Source organism: Carcharodon carcharias, chromosome 11 (genome assembly GCF_017639515.1).
Source record: "Carcharodon carcharias isolate sCarCar2 chromosome 11, sCarCar2.pri, whole genome shotgun sequence".
NCBI classification, from domain to species: domain Eukaryota; kingdom Metazoa; phylum Chordata; class Chondrichthyes; order Lamniformes; family Lamnidae; genus Carcharodon; species Carcharodon carcharias.
Window position 1 is genome coordinate 38,697,296 of NC_054477.1, and position 26,386 is coordinate 38,723,681.

The window sequence follows — 26,386 nt, forward strand, 5'->3', positions numbered from 1 at the left end:
AATATGGCCAGTGTAGAAAAAATGGCTTTGAACTAACTGATGGGGAGGAGCATTCAGGTGAAGGGAGACTTAGAAATCCAAAGATAAAAGGTGAGGCAATAGAAAAGTATATCAATGCGGGTAAAGACAAGCTGAGTGGAACAAGAAGAGACAGTAAGTTTAATGGTAATAGTGCATCAGAGAATAAGATCCTTGCAGGAAATAGTAATAAAAAAATAAAATTGAAGTCACTTTATCCAAATGCGTGGAGCATCCCCAATAAGAAAAATGAACTAGAGACACAAATAGAGATCAATGGTTTAGATTGAATGAGCATCATAGTGACAAGGTGACCAAGATTGGGAAATATATATTCCAGGATACACAACATTTCGAAAAGACACGTAAAATGAGGAGTAGTCCTGATAATAAAGAATGACATAAGGACATTAGTGAGAAAGAATCTTGGCTCAGAAAATCAGGAAGTAGAATCAGTACCATTGCAGATTAGAGCTAGAAGGGTCAAAAGTGACATGTTGGTCTTTATTGCAAGGGGATTGGAGTACAAGAATAATGAAGTCTTGCTGCAATTATTCAGGGTTTTGGCAGGACCACGTCAGGAATACTCTATTGTGTTTTTGGTCTCCATATTTGACTTGCATTGGAGATACTACAGCGAAGGTTCACTATATTGGTCCCTAGGATGAGAGAGTTGTCTTAAGATGAGAGGCTGAGTAAATTGGGTTTACATTCTCTGGAGTTTAGAAGAATGAAAGGCGATCTCATTGAAACCTATAAAATTCTGAAGGGACTTGAAAGGGTGGATGCTGAGAGATAGACTCTCTGATCAGTGGAAACAAAAGCACAAGGGCACAGTTGCAGGATGAGGAGCTGATCATTTAGAACTGAGATGAGGAGAAATTACCTCACTCAAGGGGTTGTGAATCTTTGTAATTCTCTACCTCAGAGAGTTGTGGATGTTCCATCGATGAATACATTTAAGGCTGGGATAGACAGATTTTTGGTCCCTCAGGCAATCAAGGGATATCAGGAGTGGGTGGGAAAGTGAAGTTGAAGCCTAAGATCAGCCACTATTATATTGAATGGTGGAGCAGGCTCAACAAGGCATATGGTATATCCCTGCTCCTATTTTTTGTGTTCTTGTGACTAGTGGAGTGCTGCAAGGATCAATGCTGGGCCCTCAACTATTTCCAATCTATATTAATTACTTAGATGCAGAGACAGAGTAATGTAACCAATTTTGCTGATGATACAAAACTAAGTGGGAATGCAAGCTGTGAGGGAGACCCAAAGAGGCTGCAAAGAGATATGGACAAGTTAAGAGAATGGGCAACAAGTGGCAGATGGAGTATAATGTGAAGTTATTCGCTTTGGTCATAAGAATAGCAAAGCAGAATATTTAAAAGGTGTGAAACTTGTAAATGTTGATGTTCAGAGAGACTTAGGTGTACAAGGAACAGAAAAAGTTAGCATGCAGATACAGCAAGCAAATAGGAAGCAAACGCTTCTTGGCCTTTATTGCAAGGAGATAGGAGTACAAGAATAAACAAGCCTTGCCACAATTGTACAGGGCTTTCACGACACCACACTTGGAATATTCCATACAATTTTGGTCTCCATTTGGTCTAGATTCCACTCTGGCCGGGGAATCTAGGAGAATGGGGTACAATATCAGGTTAAGGGGCCAATTATTTAGGACTGAGATAAGGAGAGGACTAAGAGAAGGAGAAATTTCTCCACTCAAAGGGTTGTGAGTCTGGAATTTTCTCCCCCCAGCGGCTTGTGGGTATGCCATCATTTGACATATTTCAGGCTGAGATATTTGGATTCTTGGTCTCTCGGAATGAAGGGATATGGGAACCAGGTTGAAAAGAGGAGTTGAAGCCCAAGATCAGCCTTGATCAAAGCAAAAAACTGCGGATGCTGGAAATCCAAAACAAAAATAAAAATACCTGGAAAAACTCAGCAGGTCTGGCAGTATCTGCGAAGAGGAAACGTTAACCGTGTTCCTCTCCACAGATGCTGGCAGACCTGCTGAGTTTTTCCAGGTATTTTTATTTTTGTTTCTGCCTTGATCATATCGAATGTCGAAGCAGGCTTCACAGCGTCTATGGTCTACTCCTTCCTGCTCCTAGTTCTTATGTTCTTATATATTAATGTTAAAAGGTTGGTTCAACTTGCGCAGTGGCAGTTACCCAACGCCGGCTGGCGCTGCAAGGGGCGACTGCCGCCGAAGTTGGTGACAAGGGGGGGGTGCCCTCTTGCCGCCCGGAGCACCCTCCTCGCTCCCTGGCTGGGACGTTTCCGCATCGGTGTTCTGCTGCCATAGGCTCGCGGGGTTGCCAGGGCTGCGGGACCGAATGTTGGGCGGCGCGCGAGCCCTTCCAGCTCCAGCGGCGGTTGCAGAGCATGGAGCTTGAGCTGGTTCACATGCTGGAGCTGTCGGCCGCTGTCGCCCTTGCACTCTTGGTCTTGGTGAGTTCAGTCTCTGCCATTCAAGTGTTTCAAACTGGCACCACATCAACTTTTTGTTTGCAAACTTCACCCGCTCCCCCCCACCACCACTACCCCGTTGCTCCGGGGAGACAGTTGTTTATTATCCGGCTGACCACCTCCTGATCTGTCCAATTCATGTCTCTTGATTATTCACTTCTCTCTCTCTCTAACTGGCACCTCGCCCTCTCCCCATTTATGTGTGTGTGTGTGTGTGTGTGTGTGGGTGGGGGTGGGGGGGGGGGAGTCCATTCACCGTCTCCCCAGACGCTGCCTCCTCCATCGCAGCATCGGGTTGAAGTACTGGGCAAAGAGGCTTCTTCCTGGGCCACCGTGGGCATTTTGCACCAATGCAGCAACTTCACGGCTTGTCTCAGAAATGGCAGCAGATCTGGGGGGCAAATCAGCCTGGCTTTTCTCCCTGGACACGCTGACCCAAGTGGAAAAAGAAGAGACAGATTGGCAGCTTCCACTTCTATCTTGAGGGCATCCAGCTTGACCCCCACCTCCCTCCACCCCCTGTCCCTGTGCTATCAAATCAAGATGGCTTGTCTTGACATGCAAACCTGGATGAGTCATGACTTTCTCAAACTAAGCATTGCAAAAGAAAGACCTGAATTTGCATTGTGCGATTTGCTCAGGACGTCCCAAAGTGCTTTACAGTCAGTGAAGTACTTTTTGAAATAAAAACAGAAAATGCTGGAAAACTCAGCAAGTCTGGCAGCATCTGTGGAGTGAGAAACAGAGTTAACGTTTTGAGTCCATATGACTTCTTCAGAGCTACGGAGAAGTAGCCATGCAATGGATTTTGTGCTGTTTAAGAAGAGATAGAAGGTTAGGGATAGGTGACAGCCAAGGAGAGATTGACAAATATGTCATGGACACAAGACAAAGGGAGTACTTTTTGAAATGATGTAATACAGGAAATCTGGCATGTGTGCACAGCAAGCTCCCATAATCAATAAAGTGATATTGGCCAGATAATCTGTAATTAATTATGTTGACTGAGGGGAAAATATTGGTTAGAACAGGGAGGAAAACTCCCCTGCTCTTTGAAATAATAGTAGGGGATCTTTTACACACAACTGAGAGAGAAAATAGGCACTTGGTCTAATATTTAATCCTGAAGACAGCATTCAATCAATACAGCCCTGTAATGTCACCTTATGTATTTGAGTAAGAGCATAAGAAGTAGGAGCAGGAGTGGACCCCCAAATCACTTGATTCCCTGAGAAATTAAAAATCAATTTACCTTAGCTTGAATATATTCAATGATGGAGCATCCTCAATAATCAGGGGTAGACAGTTCCAAAGATCAACAACCCTCTGAGGAAATTTCTCCTCTTAGTCCTAAATGCTCAACCCCTTAACTGGGGGATCCCACAGATTCTGGGTAAGAGAAACAACTTCTTGTGTTTACTCTGGGAGGCCCTTTCTGAATCTTGTACTGTACTGATTAATCTCAAATTGATGCCACCATATTGGCCCGTAACCTCTGAGCTCCCCAACTTCGGATTGGGGGTGGTGGGGGGGGACCCCAAAGATGTGCTGGGGAATCCCTCTGGGAAGTTTCCAGGTAAGGGTTTGCACGGCAATTGCCCAGGAGTGCACACTTCCTCTGGACAACTGCTCTGAGCTGGGAACCATCCGAAAATGTGGTTTAAATTGCAAACTTCAGATGGTTCCACTGGGGTTCTACCAATAGTTACTCAGAAAAAGTTAGAAGAATTAAAACAACTAACTTCTGAGTATCGTAAAGATACAGACCCACCCCACGGGACTCCTCCACGCCTCGGTCTCTACCGCCCCCCCCCCAACACAAACCCCAGGTGAGTCCCCCCCCATCCCCTCCGACATCCCCCCCGGACCTCCGATCCCCATCATCCTTCCCCTGAACCTCCACCACCCATACCTGGACCAACACCACCCCACTCCGCCAACACTTCTGACCCCATACCTCTAAGCCCTTACCCCCACCCCCTCCAGGCCTCCAATCCCCCTCCCGTGCCCCCCAGAGCCCCCACAGCCAACACCTCCGACAACCCCCCCCCAATCCAAGGCAGTTACCTTAGACGGTTACCTTCTCCCTGACCTGTCAATTTCAACTTCGCTGTGGCCTGTGAGGACTCTTTTGATGCAGGCCCCAAGCAGCTCTAGCAAATGGAAGTGGCAATGTAATTTTCAAGACTGATAAGTAGGTATTTACCCCTTCTAATTCCTGAAGGCCAGCACTTGCCAACAGTAGTCGGAGGTTACGGCCCATTAAATCCATTACAAACACTGTAGCCTTGTCACTACCATTTCCCCACTACTGGTTCTAGCAGACTCAGGCTGTTGGCAGCCTGAATGATCTCTTCAACCTCAAGCTGAGCTTCCGACCCCATATTTCTTTTCTCAAGCACTGCCTACTACTGCCTCAGTGTTGTCATCATTTTTTTTTTCTCCAACTTCTTTAAAGCACAACAGAACTTTTAATACAGCTGAAAAAAAACGAGCAGCTGTATGTTACACTGTCCTTTACTCATGCATTCAATTCTCCAAGAATCGGTCAAAATTGATTCTTAGCTATCAGGGGTTTACTTCCGATGTTTTCCTTTTCCAGCCTGGAAATTTTTAACTCCAGAACTGTCTTTCATGCTGTGAGTTTACTGGGAGACTTTTCCCTCTAGCTAAAGCTAGGCAAATCTTCCAGCATAATTCTTAACTCCCATGAATGTAATCTTTCCAATCTGAGCGTGAGCTCAGGGGTTTTCCATGGACACTGTCTGCACTCTATCTCTCCTGGATCCTGGCAAACGAAGCTATCTGTGATATTCAATGATATTTTATGAAAGCTTGTAACCTGGTATCACAATGGCTTCCTCTGTACTCTTCCCATTGTAAAGCCCATCACCATGCGCATGCATCACATTGACCTCGTATCCAGGTAGAAATGCTAAGTAGCTATCCTTGAGACCCAAGATCCAAACTCTCTTTTATCCTGGAAGTAAATGGACAGTTTAAAGCACAGTGGTTTATAACCCAACGTCCTTGACAATTCCCTGGGTCTTCCTACCGGCATCACAGCTGTCTTTAAAAACAAAAAAACTGCGGATGCTGGAAATCCAAAACAAAAACAAAGACAGAATTACCTGGAAAAACTCAGCAGGTCTGGCAGCATCGGCGGAGAAGAAAAGAGTTGCCGAAACGTCAACTCTTTTCTTCTCTGCCGATGCTGCCAGACCTGCTGAGTTTTTCCAGGTAATTCTGTTTTTGTTTTTGTCACAGCTGTCTTTGTCTGGAAATGTGAATATCTTGCATCTTTTTCCGAGTAAAATAATCTGGGCGCCCTTTAATCTCTAACAATCAAACTATTAAGACCTGCTATTGGGCAGACTTCAGAACAGGTCACATGACCCCCTTTATTTTACTTTAACTTTAAGACATAGTCCCAAAATACTGCATTGTTATAACCCTCATAATTGTAACATCTCCCCTAAGATAAAGGTTTTTTTTATTCATTCACAGGATGTGCACTTCGCTGGCTGGCCAGCATTTATTGCCCATCCCAAATTGCCCTTGAGGAAGTGGTGATGAGTTACCTTTTTGAACCACTGCAGTCCATGAGGTGTAGATACACCCACAGTGCTGTTAGGAAGGGAGTTCCAGCAGCAACAGTGAAGGAACGGTGATATTTTGCCAAGTCAGGATGGTGAGTGATTTGGAGGGGAACTTAAAGGTGGTGGTGTTCCCATCTATCAGCCGCCCTTGTCCTTCTAGCTGGTAGTGGCCATAGGTTTGGAAGGTGCTGTCTAAGGAGCCTTGGTGAATTCCTGCAGTGCATCTTGTAGACGGTACACACTGTTGCTACTGTGTGTTGGTGGTGGAGGGAGTGAATGTTTGTGGATGTGGTGTCCATCAAGCGGGCTGCTTTTCCTGGACGGTGTCAAGCTTCTTGAGTGTTGTGGAAGGTGCACTCATCCAGGCAAGTGGGGATATTCCATCACACTCCTGACTTGTGACTTGTAAGTGGTGGACAGGCTTTGGGGAGTCAGGAGGTGGGTTACTCATCACAGAGGATTCCTAGCCTCTGACCTGCTCTTGTAGCTACAGTATTTGTAGAGCTAGTCCAGTTCAGTTTCTGGTCAATGGTAACCCCCAGGCTGTTGATAGTGGGGGATTCAGTGATGGTAATGCCATTGAACATCAAGAGGTGATGGTCGGATTCTGTCTTGTTGGAGATGGTCATTGCCTAACACTGGTGTGGCACGGATGTTACTTGCCACTTGTCAGCTCAAGCTTGGATATTGTCCAGGTCTTGCTGCATTTGAACAATATCGTGCAATCATCAGCGAACATCCCCATTTCTGACCTTATGATGGAAGGAAGGTCACTGATGAAGCAGCTGAAGATAGTTGGGCCAAGGACACGACCCTGAGGAACTCCTGCGGTGATGTCCTGGAGCTGAGATGACTGACCTCCAATAACCACGACCACCTTCTTTTGTGCTAGGTATGAATCCAACCAGCGGAGAGTTCTCTCCCTGATTCCCGTAGACTTCAGTTTTGCTGGGGCTCCTTGATGCCACACTCTGTCAAATGTGGCCTTGATGTCAAGGGCAGTCACTCTCATCTCACCTCGGGAGTTCAGCTCTTTTGTCCATGTTTGAACCAAGGCTGTAATGAGGTCAGGAGCTGAGTGACCCTGGCAGACTGGGCATCAGTGAGCAGGTTATTGCTAAGCAAGTGCTGCTTAATAGCAATGTTGATGACCCCTTCCATTACTTTACTGATGATGAAGAGTAGACTGATGGAGTGGTAATTGGTCGAGTCAGATTTGTTGTGCTTTTTGTGTACAGGACATACCTGGGCAATTTTCGACATAGCCAGATAGATGTCAGTGTTGTAGCTGCACTGAACAGCTTGGCTAGGAGCACGGCAAGTTCTGGAGCACAAGACTTCAGTATTGTTGCTGGAATATTTTCAGGGCCCATAGCCTTTGCAATATCCAATGCCTTCAGCCATTTCATGATATCATGTGGAGTGAATTGGCTGAAGACTGGCATCTGTGATGCTGGGGACCTCCAGAGGCCAAGATGGATCATCCACTTGACACTTCTGGCTGAAGATTGTAGCAAATGCTTCAACCTTATCTTTTGCACTGATGTGCTGGGCTCCTCCATCATTGAGGATTAAGATATTTGTGGAACTGCCTCCTCCAGTGAGTTGTTAATTGTCCACCACAATTCACAACTGGATGTGGCAGGACTGCAGAACTTAGATCTGATCTGCTGGTTGTGGGATCACTTAGCTCTGTCTATCATTTGCTGCTTATGCTGTTTGGCACGCAAGTAGTCCAGTGTTATAGCTTCACCAGGTTGATGCCTCATTTTTAGGTATGCCTGGTGCTGCTCCTGGCATGCTTTCCTGCACTCTTCATTGAACCAGGGTTGATCCCCTGGCTTGATGTTAATGGTAGAGTGGGTGATATGCCAGGCCATGAGGTTACAGATTGTGTTTGAGTAAAATGCTGCTGCTGATGGCCCACAGCGCCTCATGGATGCATAGCCTTGAGTTGAGTTTGAAATCTATCCCAATTAGCACAGTGGTAGTGTCACACAACACAATGGAGGGGATCCTCAATGTGAAGATGGGACTTTGTCTTCACATTGACTGTGCGGTGTTCACTCCTACTGATACTGTCATGAACAGATGCATCTGCGGCAGGCAGATTGGTGAGGATGAGATCAAGTATGTTATTCCCACTTGTTGGTTCCCTCACCACCTGCCGCAGACCCAGTCTAGCATCCATGTCACTTAGGACTCTGCCAGCTCAGTCAGTAGTGGTGATACCAAGCCACTCTTGGTGATGGACATTGAAGTCCCCCACCCCGAGTACATTCTGTGCCCTTGCCACCCTCAGTGCTTCCTCCAAGTTGTGTTCAACATTGAGGAGCACTGACTCTTCAGCTGAGGGAGGTCAGCACTGTTAGCCTTTGATTGCTTTTTCCACCTGTCCACAGGTTTTTAATGATTTTTGTACTTGAATTGCCAAATCTCTTTGCTCCTCTTTTATTCTTTGACAGGATGTGGGCATTGTTGGCTAGGCCATCATTTGTTGCCTATCCCGAATTGCCCTTGAGATGATGGTGGTGAGCTGCCTTCTTGAACCACTGCAGTCCATGTGGTATAGGTGCTGTTAGGGAGGAAGTTCTGGGATTTTGACCCAGCGAGATTGGAGGAGCGGCGATATAGTACTGAGGCAGAATGGTGTGTGGTTTGGATGGGAACTTGCAGATGATGGTGTTCCCATGCATCTGCTGCCTTTGTCCTTCTAGGTGGTAGACATTGCGGGTTTGGAAAGTGCTGTCAAAGGAGCCTTGGTGAGCTGCAGTGCAACATGTAGATGGTACACACTGTTGCCACTATGCGTCAGTGGTGGAAGGAGTGGATGTTGAAGTTGCCAGATGGGGCGCCAATTAAACCGGCTGCTTTGTCCTGGTTGGTGTGGACCTTCTTGAGTCTTGTTGGAGCTGCACTCATCCAGGCAAGTAGAGAGCATTCCATCACACACCTGACCTGTGCCTTGTAGATAAGTGGACGAACTCTGTGGATTCAGGAAGTGAATTCTCCCCACAGAATTCCCAGCTTCTGACCACAACCATCTTCTTTTGTGTTAGGTATGACTCCAACCAGTGGAGAGTTCCTCCGATTACCATTGACTTCAGTTTTGCTTGAGCTCTTTGATGCTATACTCGGTCAAATGCTGTCTTGTGTCAAGAGCAGTCACTCTCACCTCACCTCTTGAGTTCAGGTTATTGCTGAGTGATGCCACTTGATAACACTGTCAATGCCGCTTTTTGTCACTTTGTTAATGATGGAAAGTAGACTGATGGCATAATTGGCCGGGTTGGATTTGTCCTTTTTGTAGACAGGACATACCTAGGTAATTTTCCACATTGTTGGATAGATGTCAGTGTTGGAGCTGGACTGGAACATCTTGGCTAGGGGTGCAGCCAGTTCTGGAGCATGAGTCTTCAGTACTACTATGGTACTATTATCCTAGTTTCTCACCACTTAGAAAATACTCCTGATTTATAATTCTTAGGTCCTAAGTGGCTGACCTCACATTTGCACAGTTTTGCCCACTCACTTCCTTAATCTGCCATTGTTTCCTTGCAACTTCCTGTACCTGTAGCACTATATACTCCTGGCTAGGTTAATCTGGAAGCTGGATACAATTCTCTATTTTTTGATCCAAGTCATTAATTGAGGCCCCAGAATAGATTCTTGGAGAACACCACTTGTGACAATCTGAGTTTATACCCTTTATCCAAACTCTTTGTATTCTACCTCCCAACCAATAGCCAACCCATGTCACAACATTACCTCCAATTTTGTGTACTTACACTTTTGCTAATCTTTTATATAGACACCTGTCACATGCCTTCAGAGAGTCCACATAGACAACATCCTTAGAGATCCCTTTATCCACCATGCTAGCAGCCGCCTTAAAAAAAAAAATCAGATTGTGTGTCAGCCATAGCTCTTTTGGTAGCACTCTTACTTTTGTTCACAAATTTCTGAGTTCAAGTCCCACTCCAGGGCTTGAACAGAAAAATCAAGACCAACACTTCAGTGTGGTGTTGAGGGAGTGCTGCACTGTTGAAGTTGCCATCTTCTGGATGAGACAGTATACCAAGGCCACATCTGCTTGCTTGGGTGGATGTAAAAGATCCCATGGCATTATTTTGAAGAAGAGCAGGGGTGTATCCCAGGTGTCCTGTCTAATATTTATTTCTCAATCAACATCACAAAGACAAATTATCTTATTGTCAAACTGCTGTTTGTGGACGTTTGTGTGCACATTGATTACCATGGTTCTTAACCTTGCAACAATGATTACACTTCAAATGTACTTCATTGGCTTTAAGGTGCTTTGAGGCATTCAATAGTCATGAAAAGCACTTTTTAAATGCAAGTCTTTTTTTCTTTTATTAGTCAGACATACCCATCACACATAATTGCACAAGGAAATGAGGGGCAAACAGTGTTTGAGACTAGATTAGCAGATAAGGGAAATTAAAAGTATTTTAAAAAACATAAATAGTAAAAGGATAGTCAAAGCAATGGTGTAGCACAGGGGTAAGCAACTTTTTTAGCCAGAGATCACACTTGTTATGGAAATTATATTGGGTACTGACCATAAACGTTCAAGAAGTTAATAATTATAATAATTTTTTATACAAATAAGCATTAAACCTTACTTAATATTATGCTAGTTATGACATCGTGGCGATGCATTGCATACAATAACAAAACCATCCCCTTGTCTTAATGGGAACAATGCATTTGGTCACCTCTCTTTACAACAGCATCAAAGTTCAGTGCTACTCTTTTCCTCTCTACACAGATACTACCTGACTTGCTGATTATTTCCAGCATTTTCTATTTTTATTTCAGATTTCTAGCACCTGCAATAGTTTGCTTTTGTCTTGCCAATGTAAATGCTACTTTCTGTGATCTACAAAATTGTTTTGCAAGAAACATCAAGGGAAAACAGTAAAGAAAAGAGAAAGAAAATGTGGAGAGACCAAAAGGCATCTCAGAGGCGGTCACTCTTGTAAGGTTGTTTGGTGTCTCACTAAGAGGCCTAGAGGCTTGTATGGTTGAACAAACTGTTTATAGGTAACCCATAACTATATACATCTCCAAGGTACAGCCCTGCACGGGTGCTGTCTCCATGCTGGCTCCCTCCAGACTCTACTACACATAGTCTACCATCATGTGACTCTCTACATCATTATATGGGTGGTACTGTTCTCCAGTCCCACCTTAACCCTTGCTCTGCCCGATCACCCTTATACTACAATGCTGGTTTGCAAGAGCTACCAAAGGTAAAACGGTAAAGAAAAGCGAAAATGTGGACAGACCAAAAGGCATCTCCGAGGCAGTTACCACATCTTGTGGGGATTATGCTGATCTGTATCCTCTCTTTATCTCTCATTCTTAGAGCTGGGATTAATAACCTCATGGCACAGTTTAAGAAATGCTACCAAATCCATCTGTAATCTGTTCTACAACTGTTGGGGAACACATTGCTAATTTTTAATTTTCTCAAAACATAATCCCTAAAACCACAAAGCTCTTCGCTTTATTACATTCATCATCATCCTTTTGGAAATCTAAACCTTAACTGTGCCCCTGGCAGGAACAAAAGATGCTTTTTCAATTCCTATTTTCGGAAGTGCATGAACAGCTAATCACTGAGATGCCCATCTCAAAATGTTAAGACAAGATCGCTGGTGGAGACCTTCGATCATGCATATCTTGGGATTCGCTGCAGGTAGCAACATTTAAGCTTTGGCATTTCAATCCCTTGTCCACCAGCAGAATTGTAGATCAATTTTTTTACTGGGTGTACAAATCATCTGCCAATTACCTTAAAACTGTATCCTCTGGTTACCAACCTTTTTGGCACAGAAACCCCCTTTCTCCTCATTTACTCAAACATAACTTTGTTACTTAAATTTACCCTTAAGTTTCTCTGCTCTTAGGAAAACCCCAGCTTTTCTCATCTCCCCACTTGAATGAAGTTCCACATTCCTGGTGCCATTATAAATGTAGCTGTAGGAATTTATGTTATAAAAAGTTGTCATCATGTATACACAGATGCACGTTGTTTTTTTATATGCATAAATAACATTCTAATGGGTGAAGGCACTCTTCAGTGTGTATTACTATGCAGATACCGACCGGTTGATCCCAGATTCAAATCCTACACTGCTAGCACCCTTAAAACAGATCAACTGGTCGTTTATCTTGTAGCTCTTTGTGAACCCTTGAATGGTCCATTGTTTTCTGTCACGTTGGTTTACGTAGCAACAGTATTTAGATTCAAAAGTAATTAATTGGCTGTGAAGCGCTTTGGGACATCCTGAGGATGTGAAAGGCTGTATAGAAATAACCTTTTTTTGCCCTGAAATTCCTGAATGTAAAGTCTAATTTCTTTCCAAAGTTGAATTTTTAAAAATTTATTTCTAAAATTTCCAAATTGTTCTTGCAAAAGATAGGATCTACAGGTGTGCATGCAATTTTACCCCTATTGTCACCATGCATTGAAAAACCTTGTGATCACAGCCATGTTTTTAAAAAAATGGATGTACCTCATTCAATCATCACAATATACCACTTGCAGCGCATGTTACAAAATTTCATATTTGCATCAACCATCACATCTTCTTAGGGTTCAACAATATTTATGCTTTATGATACAATAGTGATAACGAGCTGTTTGAATCACAGTCAATATTTTTAGTGCATACTCAATCCACGAATACTATCAATTCTTTTAACTGCTAACACTAACTCATAGTACTTTGTGACCTTGAAAATATTAATTTTGGAGCTTCTTTTGAGGTCATGCGTAAATAATTCATCATTTCATTTAAATGTGCTTTTTTTTTGATAGTTTCCTTGAAGTTTAACAATGTTCAAAATATAAAGTGATTTTCGCCCAATTTTCTCTGGTTTTAAATGGCTCTGCTTTTCTGCCTTTTTGATGCTAAAGTAAAAACTTCAGCCTCCAAAAGTACTGAGAATCTCCATTACAAATTTGCCAAGCTCTTTTCCCCATCCATAATTAAAAGAGTGACTGTTGACTAAACAGAATTGGTCTGATTGTTGTTAATGTGAAATCATCATGCAGGAGTAAGAAAAATGTAATTTTAAAAATGTCTACAATGAGTATTTAAACTTGTAAAGGCCTAAGATACCGGACTCAGAACTGTAACGTGTTTGAATCACAACCATTATTAGGTGTTCTCTGCTTAATAAATCTGTAAAACCTGATTTCCATTGTTTAAGAACCATATTGATTTGAGGTGTAAATTATCAATAAAAGCCCTCCCTCTATAATGTCACATTGTATATTGTACAACCTGATTTCCTTTTTGTTTTTTTTTAACAGCTTGTGATAACTGCACATGTGACTGCCGTACAAATGTCAAACCTCACTCTTGGAGAGAAAGAAAAATTCTTCTGGAGTCTAAATTCTGCTGGGAAGGAATTGTTCCCCAGTATTCATGACCTTCCCACGAAAGAATTGTCTGTTATTGTCCCGTCTTATAATGAAGAAGAAAGATGTAAGTTTTACTGACAAAGTTTTTCAAATTCAGTGATTATTGGCAAGACCAGGAATAATATAAGTTCTGATACACTTCTCCAGCTTTCAGAAGATGTAAGCTTCTGATCTTTAACAAGTGCGTAATCTTCTGAAGATAGAAATAATTTGGTGTCGACCATGGCTCAGTAAATAGCACTCTTGCCTCTTGAGTCAGAAATTGTGGATTCAAATTCCATTCCAGAGACTTGAGCACAAAATCTATGCTGGCACTCCAGTATTAAGTAAAGTATGTGCTACACTTTGCCCTCCTCTGCAAAAATAAGGTGCTAGATTTTTTTTAGAGGGCATTTAAGAGTCAACCACATTGCTGTGGGCCTGGAGTCACATGTAGGCCAGACCAGGTAAGGACGGCAGATTTCCTTCCCTTAAGGACATTAGTGAACCAGATGGGTTTTTACAACAATGGACAATGGTTTCATGTCATCATTAGACTTTTAATTCCAGATTTTTTTTTACTGAATTCAAATTCCACCATCTGCCGTAGCAAGATTCGAACCCGGGTCCCTCAGAGCATTACCCTGGGTCAGTACCACTACGCCATCGCCTCCCCAAATAACATGGAAAGTATTTCAATTTGGGCTCCAGAAATAAAAGAACAATGATCATAATGCACTCAGCTACCCAAAGCTTAGTATTCATCAGAACAATTAAAATTTATTTGTTCAGTGCTTACTGCCAGTGTCGTTAGATTGGTTTTTGTTCTTAACTGTAGTGCCTGGAATATGGACAACCAATTTGACTAGAGTTATTTCATTTTCAGCCTTTTAAATTGCAATATTTGGGCCAATAGAGAGAAAAAAATCTCATTTCAAGCTTATTTTTTTCATGCAACTTCCCTCTTTACAGGCTGATCCCCATTACCTATTCTCGTAGATCCACCCTGACTGCTGATGTCATTCTACTGGGTCAGCTTAAACAGATAATGATTTCTGGCAATTTTCTTCTTCCTTTCCTTCCCCCAAAATAGTTCATTTTTATTTGCACTGCAATATTTTTGTGGTCAGTGTGAAGAGATATTGATAGTTTCCAATGAAACAAATTCTATTATCTGGTTTCAGTATAATCGATATAATTTGAGCTAAAGTGTAGTGTTCCACTAACTTTAAAATACGGAAATCATGTTGAAAAAATAAACCTTGGTCACAATCTATATTGCCAGCTTCTCATGTTTTTTTTCCTAATTTCAGTACCTCTGATGATGGATGAGACATTAGAATATTTGGAACAAAGACAGGTATTGATGGTTTATTCTGATACACCACGTTATCCTTGTTACTGTGTGATTTTGAATGGTGGAAAGTGCAATATGTGAATGCATAGCATTTCTTAGTTTCATTTTCTCTTTGGAATGGCAGAATGTATTAAATGTTACTTTTTTCTTTGGGAAAAGGCATCACTTTTAATCAGTAACTTAATGGGAATTCTTTCCCGAGAACAAAGCTCCTTAGAAAGTGTTCTGAAGCTCCACCTCCAAGTACTCACTGCTTTGACCACCAGAGAAGGTTTGCACTGCTGTATATACAGCACCATGAGTCATTGTGCTCTCCAAATGTAGTTGCAATTATTTTCACGTGGAGATCTTAGCAAACATTTCAATAAATTAAAAATTATTATCAGCGTAATAATAAAGTATCACCCTTGTCATTTCATCTGTGATTTATTTTTCAAAAATATGGTCTGAACTGAGATTAAATATTGTGGCATGGTATACACCAGAAAATTGCCCATTTCCTACCCATATTATGTCATTTCAAATGGAACAGCTGATATAAAAAATTGCAATGGCAAACAGAATGTATGTAAATTTGAATATCAAAATGTAATTAATATTTCAGCTTGATGAAGGGCAGTCAAATTCAACTTCTTGTCACTGTTTAATAGGATATCTACGAACTATAAGCTACAAACAGCAGGTGGCAGTATATAATGCAAAATGACATTCCCGAAGAAAGTGGTAGTATCCCCCATTATATTCCCACTAGCTACAGCATACAAGGATTAGCATTCACTAAAAAGCATTCTTGTCTTTTGAAAAGAAATCCAATTGTAATTACAATGAGTTTTGTTTTGTATTTTGATTGTCTCAGTTGTTTTCACTTTTCTTAACACTCTCTGATCATACTTTATGAAGCACCTTTATGTCATTGTTAATAACTGTCTTAAATACTATTGTTATAATGAATGCTGTTTTGAGTAAAGTCCAATAATTTTATGAAGTGAATATAAAGTGGTTTATGGTCTAGTTTAAAAAAACTGAACACTGAATATCTGAAATTTAAAAAAGATCTGGTTTGCCAACCGTTTGATGCTAAAAAGTGACTTTGGGAAAATAAAATTAGCTTTGTTCAGTACTGCTGAATCTTCCATGTATCAGTGAGGCTAGCTCTTAGCTGAAACGGTCCAGTTAGACAGGAAAAGTGTAGAACTTAATCTTAATTAAAAGTACCAGGTGAATCATTTGGTGCTTTGAGTCAAGAGCGTGAATACCTAATGGCCCATAGCGATTTCATAAAGGCAGGAGCTATTGTTGCAGATGGCACAGTGCCCCCCAGGCCTCCATATTATCCTCAGAGATAAAAACAAAAAAACTGCGGATGCTGGAAATCCAAAACAAAAACAGAATTACCTGGAAAAACTCAGCAGGTCTGGCAGCATCGGCGGAGAAGAAAAGAGTTGACGTTTCGAGTCCTCATGACCCTTCGACAGAACTTGAGTTTGAGTCCAAGAAAGAGTTGAAATATAAGCTGGTTTAAGGTGTGTGTGTGTGGGGGGCGGAGAGACAGAGAGAGACAGAGAAGTGGAGTGGGGGTGTGGTTGTAGGGACAAACAAGCAGTGATAGAAGCAGATCATCAAAAGATGTCAACAACAATAGTACAAAAGAACACATAGGTATTAAAGTTAAAGTTGGTGATATTATCTAAACGAATGTGCTAATTAAGAATGGATGGTAGGGCACTCAAGGTATAGCTCTAGTGGGGGTGGGGAGAGCATAAAAGATTTTTTTTTTAAAAATTTAAAGAAAATTTTTTTTAAAAATAATGGAAATAGGTGGGAAAAGGAAAATCTTTATAATTTATTGGAAAAAAAAAGGAAGGGGGAAACAGAAAGGGGGTGGGGATGGGGGAGGGAGCTCACGACCTAAAGTTGTTGAATTTTTCCACCCACTGTCGTTGACAGGGCCCTCAACCGTGTCCGGCCCATCTCCCACGCATCCGACCTCACGCCTTCTCCTCCCTCCCAGAAACATGATAGGGTCCCCCTTGTCCTCACTTATCACCCCACCAGCCTCCGCATTCAAAGGATCATCCTCCGCCATTTCCGCCAACTCTAGCATGATGCCACCACCAAACACATCTTCCCTTCACCCCCCACTATCGGCATTCCGTAGGGATCGCTCCCTCCGGGACACCCTGGTCCACTCCTCCATCACCCCCTACTCCTCAACTCCCTCCTTTGGCACCACCCCATGCCCACGCAAAAGATGCAACACCTGCCCCTTCACTTCCTCTCTCCTCACCGTCCAAGGACCCAAACACTCCTTTCAAGTGAAGCAGCATTTCACTTGCATTTCCCCCATTCGTTGCTCCCAATGTGGTCTCCTCTACATTGGAGAGACCAAACGTAAACTGGGCGACCACTTTGCAGAACACCTGCGGTCTGTCCGCAAGAATGACCCAAACCTCCCTGTCGCTTGCCATTTTAACACTCCACCCTGCTCTCTTGCCCACATGTCTGTCCTTGGCTTGCTGCATTGTTCCAGTGAAGCCCAACGCAAACTGGAGGAACAACACCTCATCTTTCGACTAGGCACTTTACAGACTTCCGGACTGAATATTGAATTCAACAACTTTAGGTCGTGAGCTCCCTCCCCCATCCCCACCCCCTTTCTGTTTCCCCCTTCCTCTTTTTTCCAATAAATTATAAAGATTTTCCTTTTCCCACCTATTTCCATTATTTTTTTAAAAAAAAAATTTTTTTAAATCTTTTATGCTCTCCCCACCCCCACTAGAGCTATACCTTGAGTGCCCTACCATCCATTCTTAATTAGCACATTCGTTTAGATAATATCACCAACTTTAACTTTAACACCTATGTGTTCTTTTGTACTATTGTTGTTGACATCTTTTGATGATCTGCTTCTATCACTGCTTGTTTGTCCCTACAACCACACCCCCACTCCACTTCTCTCTCTCTCTCCGCCCCCCACACACACACACACCTTAAACCAGCTTATATTTCAACTCTTTCTTTGACTCGAACTCAAGTTCTGTCGAAGGGTCATGAGGACTCGAAACGTCAACTCTTTTCTTCTCCGCCGATGCTGCCAGACCTGCTGAGTTTTTCCAGGTAATTCTGTTTTTGTTTTTGCTCCATATTATCCTCTTGGCTTTTAAAGTGGCCATTTAAACTAAGTAAAGGTCCTTTCCAGTGGATGCCTTGCTGCCATCCAGTAAACCACCACCTTAAAAGCTCCAACATTAATTGGAAAACAGTCTGTTGACATGTGTTTTAAGAGTTAAACTTTTCAATTAGTTTGGCTGACGGAGGAGGTGGGAAGAGGTCTGTGTCATCTTATGGTTACTGCAAGGAACTGGACTCATAATCAAATGACTTTTCCCTGTTTGAATGCAATGCTTTTCTTTCTATGAAGGTAATCATAGAAATTGCAGCATTAAAGGAAGCCATTGGGTCCATTATGTCTATATTATAGTGGCTCTTCACTTGGAGCTATTTGCTCTCACCCCATTCCCTTGCCCTTCCCTGTATCCTTTTATAACCATTTTTAAATCAAAGAAACTTGCACCATTGCCCATCATGCCTGTATTGGTTCTTAGAGAAGCCATGCATAATCCCGCATCTCTGCTTTTTGTCCATATTTTTTATGATCCTCATCCTCTGTCTAACTCCCTTTTAAAATTATTTAAGGAATCTCATTCCACCACCTTTTCAGGCATAGTGTTCCTGATCCCTATCAACCCCCAATGAGAAAGATTCTCCTCATCTCCCTTCTTTATCTTTTGCCAAATATTTTGAATCATTGACCTCTGATTATTGACCCACTGTCCAGAGGGAATAGTTTTTCTCTATCAAAAGCGCTCAACATCTTGAAATCCTCTTAATCTTCCCTATTCCAAAAAGAATAGTCCTAACTCTTACAATCTCTCTTTATAACTGAAGTACCTCATCCCTGGTAATATCCCGGTTATATCATCTATGCACCCTTTCTGACTTTTACATCTTTCTTGAAATGTGGTGTACGGAATTGTTCTTAATACTCCTGCTGATGCCTAACCAAGGATAAAATTTTAACGTGAACTCTTTGCTATTATATCCTTTAATTCTATTTATAAATCCAATTAACCTATATGTTTTTTTAACCAGCTTATCAACTTGCCCTGCCATCTTTAAGGATTTGTACATAGGTATCAAGGTGTCTGCTCATCTACATGTTTCAGAATCATGTCATTTATAGTATAATTCATATTAGACCTTTAATCCTATCCCCCTTTATTCCATGGGGTTCCAACTTCTTAATAAGCCTCCTGTGTTACATTTTGTCAAATGCTCCTCAAAGTTCATACAAGTGTATACAAGGTGAGGTGGGAATTACTGTCCTTGACATCAAGGCAGCATTTGTCAAGGAGCCCAAGTAAAATTGAAGTCAATGGAAATTGCAAGTGGGTGGGGAGGTGGGTGGGCAGGCGATGGAGAACCCTTCACTGGCTGGAGTCATGCTTAGCACAAAGGAGGATGATTGTGGTTGTTAGAGGCAGTTCACCTCTGCCCCTAGTTGTCCCTGAATGAGTTCTTCAGGGCAATGTCATATGCCCAACCATCTTCAGTTGCTGCATCATAAGGTTAGAAGTTGGGATGTTCACTGATGATGGCACAGTGTTCAGTGCCATTCATAACTCCTCATGTAATGGCGTAGTCCATGCGTGCACACAGCAAGACCTGGATAGCATTCAGGCTTGGGCTGATACATGGCAAATAGCATTCGTGCCACACAAGTGCCAGGCAATGACCATCTCCAACAAGATAGAATCTCTCCATAACACTCAACAGCATTGCCATCACTGACTCCCCCACTATTAGCATGCCGGAAGTTACCATTGATCAGAAACTTCACTGGACTAGCCATATAAGTACAGGGGGTACCTTACTGTGACTACAAGGGTAAGTCGGAATCTGGGAATTGTGTGGCAAGTAACTCACCGCCTGACTCCCCAAAGCCTGTCCGCCATCTGCAAAGCATGTCAGGTGTGTGATGGAATACTTCCTACTTGGCAGATGAGTATAGCTCCACCAACACTCAAGAAGCTTGACACCATCCAAGATAAAGCAGCCCATTTAATTCACACTCCATCCATCACCTTAAATATTCACTCGGTCCAGCACCGGCACACATTGGTATCAGTATGTGCCACATACAAGATGCGCTGCAGCAAATTATCAAGCCTCCTTCAACACCTTTCAGACTCATGATCTGTAACACCTAGAAGAACAAGGGAAGCAGGTGAAGGGAATGCCACTACCTACAGGTTCTCCTCCAAGTCATATGCCATTATGATGTGGAAATATGTCATTATCCCTTCACTGTGGCTGGGTCAGAATCCTGGAACACTCTTCCTACACCGCTTCAAGAAGGCAGCTCACCAACACCTTCTCGAGGGCAGTTCGTGATAGGCAATAAATGTTGTCCTTCCTAGTTTTTTTATTATTTTATGGGATGTGGCTATTATTGGCTAAACCAGCATTTATTGCCAACATCCCATTAACAAGTTTTTTTTTTAAAAATCTACAGCACTGACTTGAGCAACGATCTGGTACCTTAAAGAATTCAATTAAGTTAATCGGATGTGATCTTTCTTTGATAAACCTATGGTGACTCTTCTTGATTGACCCATGGCTTTCCAAATGAAAGTTTATTTTGCCCCTAGTAATGATTTCTAATAACTTCCCAAAATCAATGTTTGGCTGACTAGCCTGGTAGTTTCCTGGATTATCCCCTCTCCTTTCTTGAATAGTGGTATAGCTTTAGCATCTATCGAGTCCTATGACACTATTGTTCTACCCAGGAAGGATTGAAAGATTTTGACCAAGGCTTCTGCTATTTATAGCTTTGCCTCTTTCAGCATTTGGAATACATTCCACCTGGACCAGGTGACTTATCAACTTCCAATAATGCAAAGATAAAAACAAAAAAACTGTGGATGCTGGAAATCCAAAACAAAACAAACTAGTTCTGTTGAAGGGTCATGAAGACTCGAAACGTCAACTCTTTTCTTCTCCGCCGATGCTGCCAGACCTGCTGAGTTTTTCCAGGTAATTCTGTTTTTGTTTCCAAAAAGCGAACCTTTTTGGTACATCTTTTCCACCTACTTTTTTTTTAGTGTAGCCTTTATATCATCCACTTTCTTGGTGAAGACAGGCAAAGTACTCTTAATACTTTAGCCATGTCCTCTTCATCTACATGAAGATTTCCCAACATTTTCCCGAGCTAGTGGCTAACATTTTATAAGTATACAATTTGATGATGTGTGCTAATCTGTTCTCATAACATTAATTTGGGAGGCAAAGAAAGGCTATCAATTCCCTCTGAAGTTTCCATAATCTCCCTGGTTATTAACTGAATCCTGCTCCTGACATTTTTCATGAGCCTCCTATTTTTTTGTTTTAACTTTAATTTCCTGTGTCAACCAGGGCACGTAGCATTGGATGCTGTACCTTTTCCTTTCAATGCGTATATCTAGTTTGTATCTAAAATATGTTTACTGAAATGCTCAATTACTTCTTTACCCAGCATTCCCCTTTTCCAACCTGCCTGTGCTAGATCCCTTCTTAAATCACTGAAATTAGCTCTTCCCCAGTGGGGCATTTTTACCTTGGATGTTTTCTGATCTTTTTCCATAATTATTTTAAACCAAATTATTTTGTGGCTGCTGTTAGCTAGTTGATTTCCTATTGTGATGCACTCCACTTAATATACTTCACCTCCCAGAAGCAAATCCAAAACTCCTTCTTCCTTTGTTGAACTGAAGAGGTATTGATTGAGAGAGTTTTTCTTTAACGTATCAGAAATTCCTCTCCTTCCCTACCATTTGCACTTGTTTTTCCCTGTCTATATTGGGGTAATTAAAGTCTTCTATTGTTACTCCATTTTTGCCTTTGAAGTTTGCCCATCTATTTCCCATTTATCTACTTCTTGCAGTTTGGACCTCTATATTTATCCCCCCACCCCATCCATTCTGTTCCTCAATTCAAGACAACAGAGGTAAAAAATCGTCAAAGCAAACCTATGGGAGTGTTTCCAGAAGTTTTTGTCATAAATAATGTACTTAGTGTACTTAAGGGTTATACTAGGCACCCTAACTATAGTTTTGCCCTGTTTAAATACATTTCCAAATCCTTTTCACCTGGTGTAAATGTACCAGATATAACGTATAACATTTTGCACTTTCAAATATAAAAACTAAGAAATGATGCTTTAAAACTTTACCATTTTAAATCATCTTTATAGAAGAAAGACTCCTCATTTACCTATGAAGTGATTGTGGTAGATGATGGCAGCAAAGATGAAACAACCAAGGTAAGCAATCTCCAAAACAAATCCACAAGAGTGCTTCCAGCAGTTTTTGCTCTAATGTACTTAAGGTTTATACCAAGTACTTTAGTTCTGCTCTCTGTATTTTAAAAAAATTGCAGACCAATGCAAATGTTTTTCAAGCTGACCATTTTGTTTTTGTCTGTTGATGGTTTGTGTTCTAAATTCACTTCTTCCTATTTATTGCCATAAGGGAACAGCATGTGAAATGTTTTATTCTATTAATGTCACCAATAATATCCAGCTATTATTTTTTTAAAAGGGAGATATCCCGCTCCAATTGATGCTGAGCCTGCAGTAATGTCTTTTTTGAAGTGGGTTGTGTTGCGAAGTTGTTGCACAGCAAAAGTGCATTTCAACTATAGATCAGTCAAAAGTTGGAGTTCAGCTGAATTAAAACATTTGTTTTCAATGGAAAACATTAAACGCACTTTACGTTTTACTGATGAAACTGCCAGTGATGACTGCGGTATGAATCTGGTTTGTTTCTTTTGTTCATTGTTGAGCTAAGATTGAACGGCCAAAGGTGTATTGTTTAGATACTTTGTTGTCCATTATATAATTGTTCCATTAGAGTTGAGAAAGCAGATGCTCCATAGATCAAATGTAATTCTGCCAGCAGAGTGGCAGAAACACCTGTTGGCAATCCTATATTGCAATACCCTCTGATATTACTGGCAATGGCTTTGGTTGCCATTAACTATCTTGTACCTTAAATTAAAACAAAAAGAGAATACTGGAAATACTCAGCAGGTCAAGCAGCTTCTGCGGACCTTTGATCAGTACTGGAAGATGAACAGCTTTTAAGCAAGTACTGAGCCAGGGAAAGGGTAGGGGCAAGGAAAAATATTTTTTTAAAAATTAGAAAATAATTAGACTTCAGACCATATATTGTCTCAAAGGTTTGATGAGACTGTGCGTTGAGTCGACTCCCTTTTCCTTTAATGTCTGTGAATGATAAACTATATTTTTAATAAAAGAGAAATTTCTCACGCTCTATCAGTCTTTTTGGCAATGAGCCAGCTCTTTTTTGAAGGAGAGAAGGACGTGTGATTAACCATTGTGGAAAGTTTGCTGACTACAGCAAAATTGATCATGTGCATAATCCCACAAGTTGAAAACAAGCCAACCTTTAGCCAATACACAATTCTGTCTTTTACTTTAGAGTTTCGTTATTAAAACTGAGATAAACAACATCAATAATTAGAACCCAGAATTCTGATATGACAACAGCCATGTGAAATAACTAACTCATTATTGGAGAGACTATAAATGGTCCTCTGTAAAGCCACTAACAGTGAATTTAGTTGCTTACAGCTGCATTTCAACTTTAAGCTGTTTGTCAAGTTAGAGCTGTTGTGAAATTAAGTATAATTGCACATGATGCTGAATTTGGATTCTGTGGGCAAAGTTTAAATTTCTTGCAGTGAAGGTTTTATTAAAGTTATATGGGAAAGTTTTGCCAGGTAGCTTAACTCATGACGTGAGGTTTTTTTTGTAGATGAGCTGAATTTTATATTAATTTTCTTTCTTATACAATGTTTAAATCTATTTATTGTAGGTTGCACTGAATTATTCCAAGGAGTATGGATCTGATAAGGTCCGTGTACTAACATTAGTAAAAAATCGTGGGAAAGGTGGAGCTATTAAAATGGTAAGTTTTTATAAAATTCCCTATAACCGGATCCTTTTGTGACCAGAAGTTAAATAAAGAAAAAAAAAATGACTTGCTTTTCATGGCCACGACATCTCAAAGAGCTTTACAGCTAATTTACTTGTGTGGTCGTTGTTGTAATATAGTCAATCTACATACAGCAAACTCCCACAAACAGCAATGTGATGTTGATTGAAGGATGAATACTGGCTAGGACACTGGAGGTAAGTCCCTGCTCATCTCCAAAATAGTGCCATGGGATCATTTATATCCTTACTGTGAGACTTGTATATGATTTGTTGTTGTACATTACAATTAATGGTAGTAGTTTGTACATGTTTAATTCAATGAATAGTGTAAAAACATTGGAGCCAAATTAAACATCAAGATTAAAAAGGTCGTTTCTGGTGCATTATAGTTAATTTCTGCTCTGTAATTTCTTATTGATATTGCAAGTGGGACAGGAACATGGAACCAAATAGATGCCATTCAGCTCGTCTATCCTGTTCCACCATTCAGTTAGAGCATGACTGTATCTCAACTTCATTCACCCGCCTTGGTTCCATATCGCTTAATACCTTTACCTAACAAAAAAAAACAATAAATCTTGAGTTTTGAAATTTTCAATTGACCCCCAGCCTCAACAGATTTGTGGGGGAGAGAATTCTAGATTTCCACCATTCTTTGTGAAGAAGTGCTTCCTGACATCTGAATGATCAAACTGTACTTTTAAGGCTTCTTCCCTTATTCTGGACTTCTCCACAACAAAATTGTTTCTCTCTATCTAGCCTTTCAAAGCTTTTAATCATCTTAAACACCTCAATTAGATGACCTGTAATCTTTAATATTCAAGAGAATGCTGAACCTTCTTATTTCTGCCAAATTTATGCAGCAAACTTGCAACCTATTGCGGCCTGTGCCACAGCTCGCTGGGGTACCAGAACACTACAATATATGAAGCTATCTGCCATTGGCCTGAAATCTGAAATGGTCACACAATACTTGAAGAACAATGCCCTATTCTTTTTCATAATTAACATGCAATGGAAATCACTACACACACACTAGCTATTATAGTGAAGGTATATTAAGTACATTTTTTACGAAGGCAAAAAAAATCACATTTTTGACATTTTAGAAGAAACATTGCAATTACAAAATATTACAAAGGAACCATCATTGCTAAATTTGTAAATTCCGCACAAAGGCTGACCTCATCGCCAAAGATGCTCTGTGGCACCCTTGCGTGCTCTGGAGCTTACAATTTTATCAATGACATGCAGATACAATATAACACAAACCACAACACATTTTATTTCTGTTCAGGGTGTGATGAGTTGCCGAGGAAGATATGTTCTAATGGCTGATGCTGATGGAGCTACCAAGTTTGCTGATATTGAAAAAGTAGAAGCTGGCTTGAGAGGTCTCCAGCCAGGGCCAGTAAGTATTCTGCCCAGTTTTTAAATGCCTGACCTCTGGAACTAGAAAACACTTCCTGTAGCAAACTGAATTATCATAATTAAAAAGCAAAATTTTAGAAACATTATTTGTATGTGGTTTGTATTCTTCTTCTAGTTGTGCATTTAGGTGGCATTAAAATACAAAATAACTGCTTTGAATTTGACATCTTAAATGTCAAGGATACTGGGACTAGCCCCATTGTCTTCAAACTTCCCTTCATGCCCATTGTCCAGAATTCTGAACTCAAATATATCCCAAGAAAAATGCTTCAAAAATTAATGTGCAATGCAGTACTTATGGGCAGAAATTTTTGCTCAGTGGGCGGATGTGCTTCCCACCCGCTCAAGTGTGAAATGTTGCACGTTGATGTTGGCTGAGCCTGCCAACAGTTAAAAGGCCTGTTAAGACTATTAAATAAATTAAATTAACTTTTAACGGTTGGTGGGCAGGCCTTTCCATTTTTTTGGAAACCTCATCCACGGGCGGGATGAGGTTTCCAAAAGCAAATAATAATAAAATAAAAATTTTTAAATTTAATTAATAACATGTCCCTGCTCTTGTGACAGAGTCACATGAGGGCATGTTTCATTACATTTTTTTTTACATCTCTTCATCTCCCTGAAGCAGCTCCGTGCCTCAGGGAGAGTATGCAGCGCTCATTCGTGCACAAGTGTGCAGTTCACACTCGGCCTGCTCACCTGGCCTGCCCCCCCACCCCTGGACATGCAGCGCTTAGCGCTGCCGCTCGCATTTCACACTGGGCGGGCCTTAATTGGCCCACCAGCGTGAAATTGCAGTGCGGTGCCTACCGCAAGTGGCGATCGGCTTCCCAACCGCCCCCGCCCACCCTCGCCGAGCACAAAATTCTGCCCTATATAAATGATGAATACAATAAGACTCTAAGAACACAATTGGAATAGAATGCTTCATGCAGTTGAAGAAAGAAATGCTGTTGCCAGCACATCAATGAAATACTTGGGCCCTTTAATTTTTAGAAAATTGTTATTAT

General features: G+C 41.3%; 1 protein-coding gene across 1 annotated transcript in view; it reads left to right on the plus strand.

Moving 5' to 3' along the window:
• The first annotated feature begins 2,288 nt into the window (after positions 1 to 2,288).
• The window catches only part of alg5 (ALG5 dolichyl-phosphate beta-glucosyltransferase), a 42,716-nt gene continuing 18,618 nt past the window's right edge, over positions 2,289 to 26,386 (plus strand). The window contains exons 1-6 of the mRNA XM_041198545.1: positions 2,289 to 2,475; positions 13,441 to 13,615; positions 14,844 to 14,890; positions 22,179 to 22,247; positions 23,824 to 23,916; positions 25,243 to 25,356. Coding sequence (XP_041054479.1) covers positions 2,410 to 2,475; positions 13,441 to 13,615; positions 14,844 to 14,890; positions 22,179 to 22,247; positions 23,824 to 23,916; positions 25,243 to 25,356 — 564 coding nt within the window. The 5' untranslated portion in view covers positions 2,289 to 2,409. The remainder of the gene's footprint in view (positions 2,476 to 13,440; positions 13,616 to 14,843; positions 14,891 to 22,178; positions 22,248 to 23,823; positions 23,917 to 25,242; positions 25,357 to 26,386) is intronic.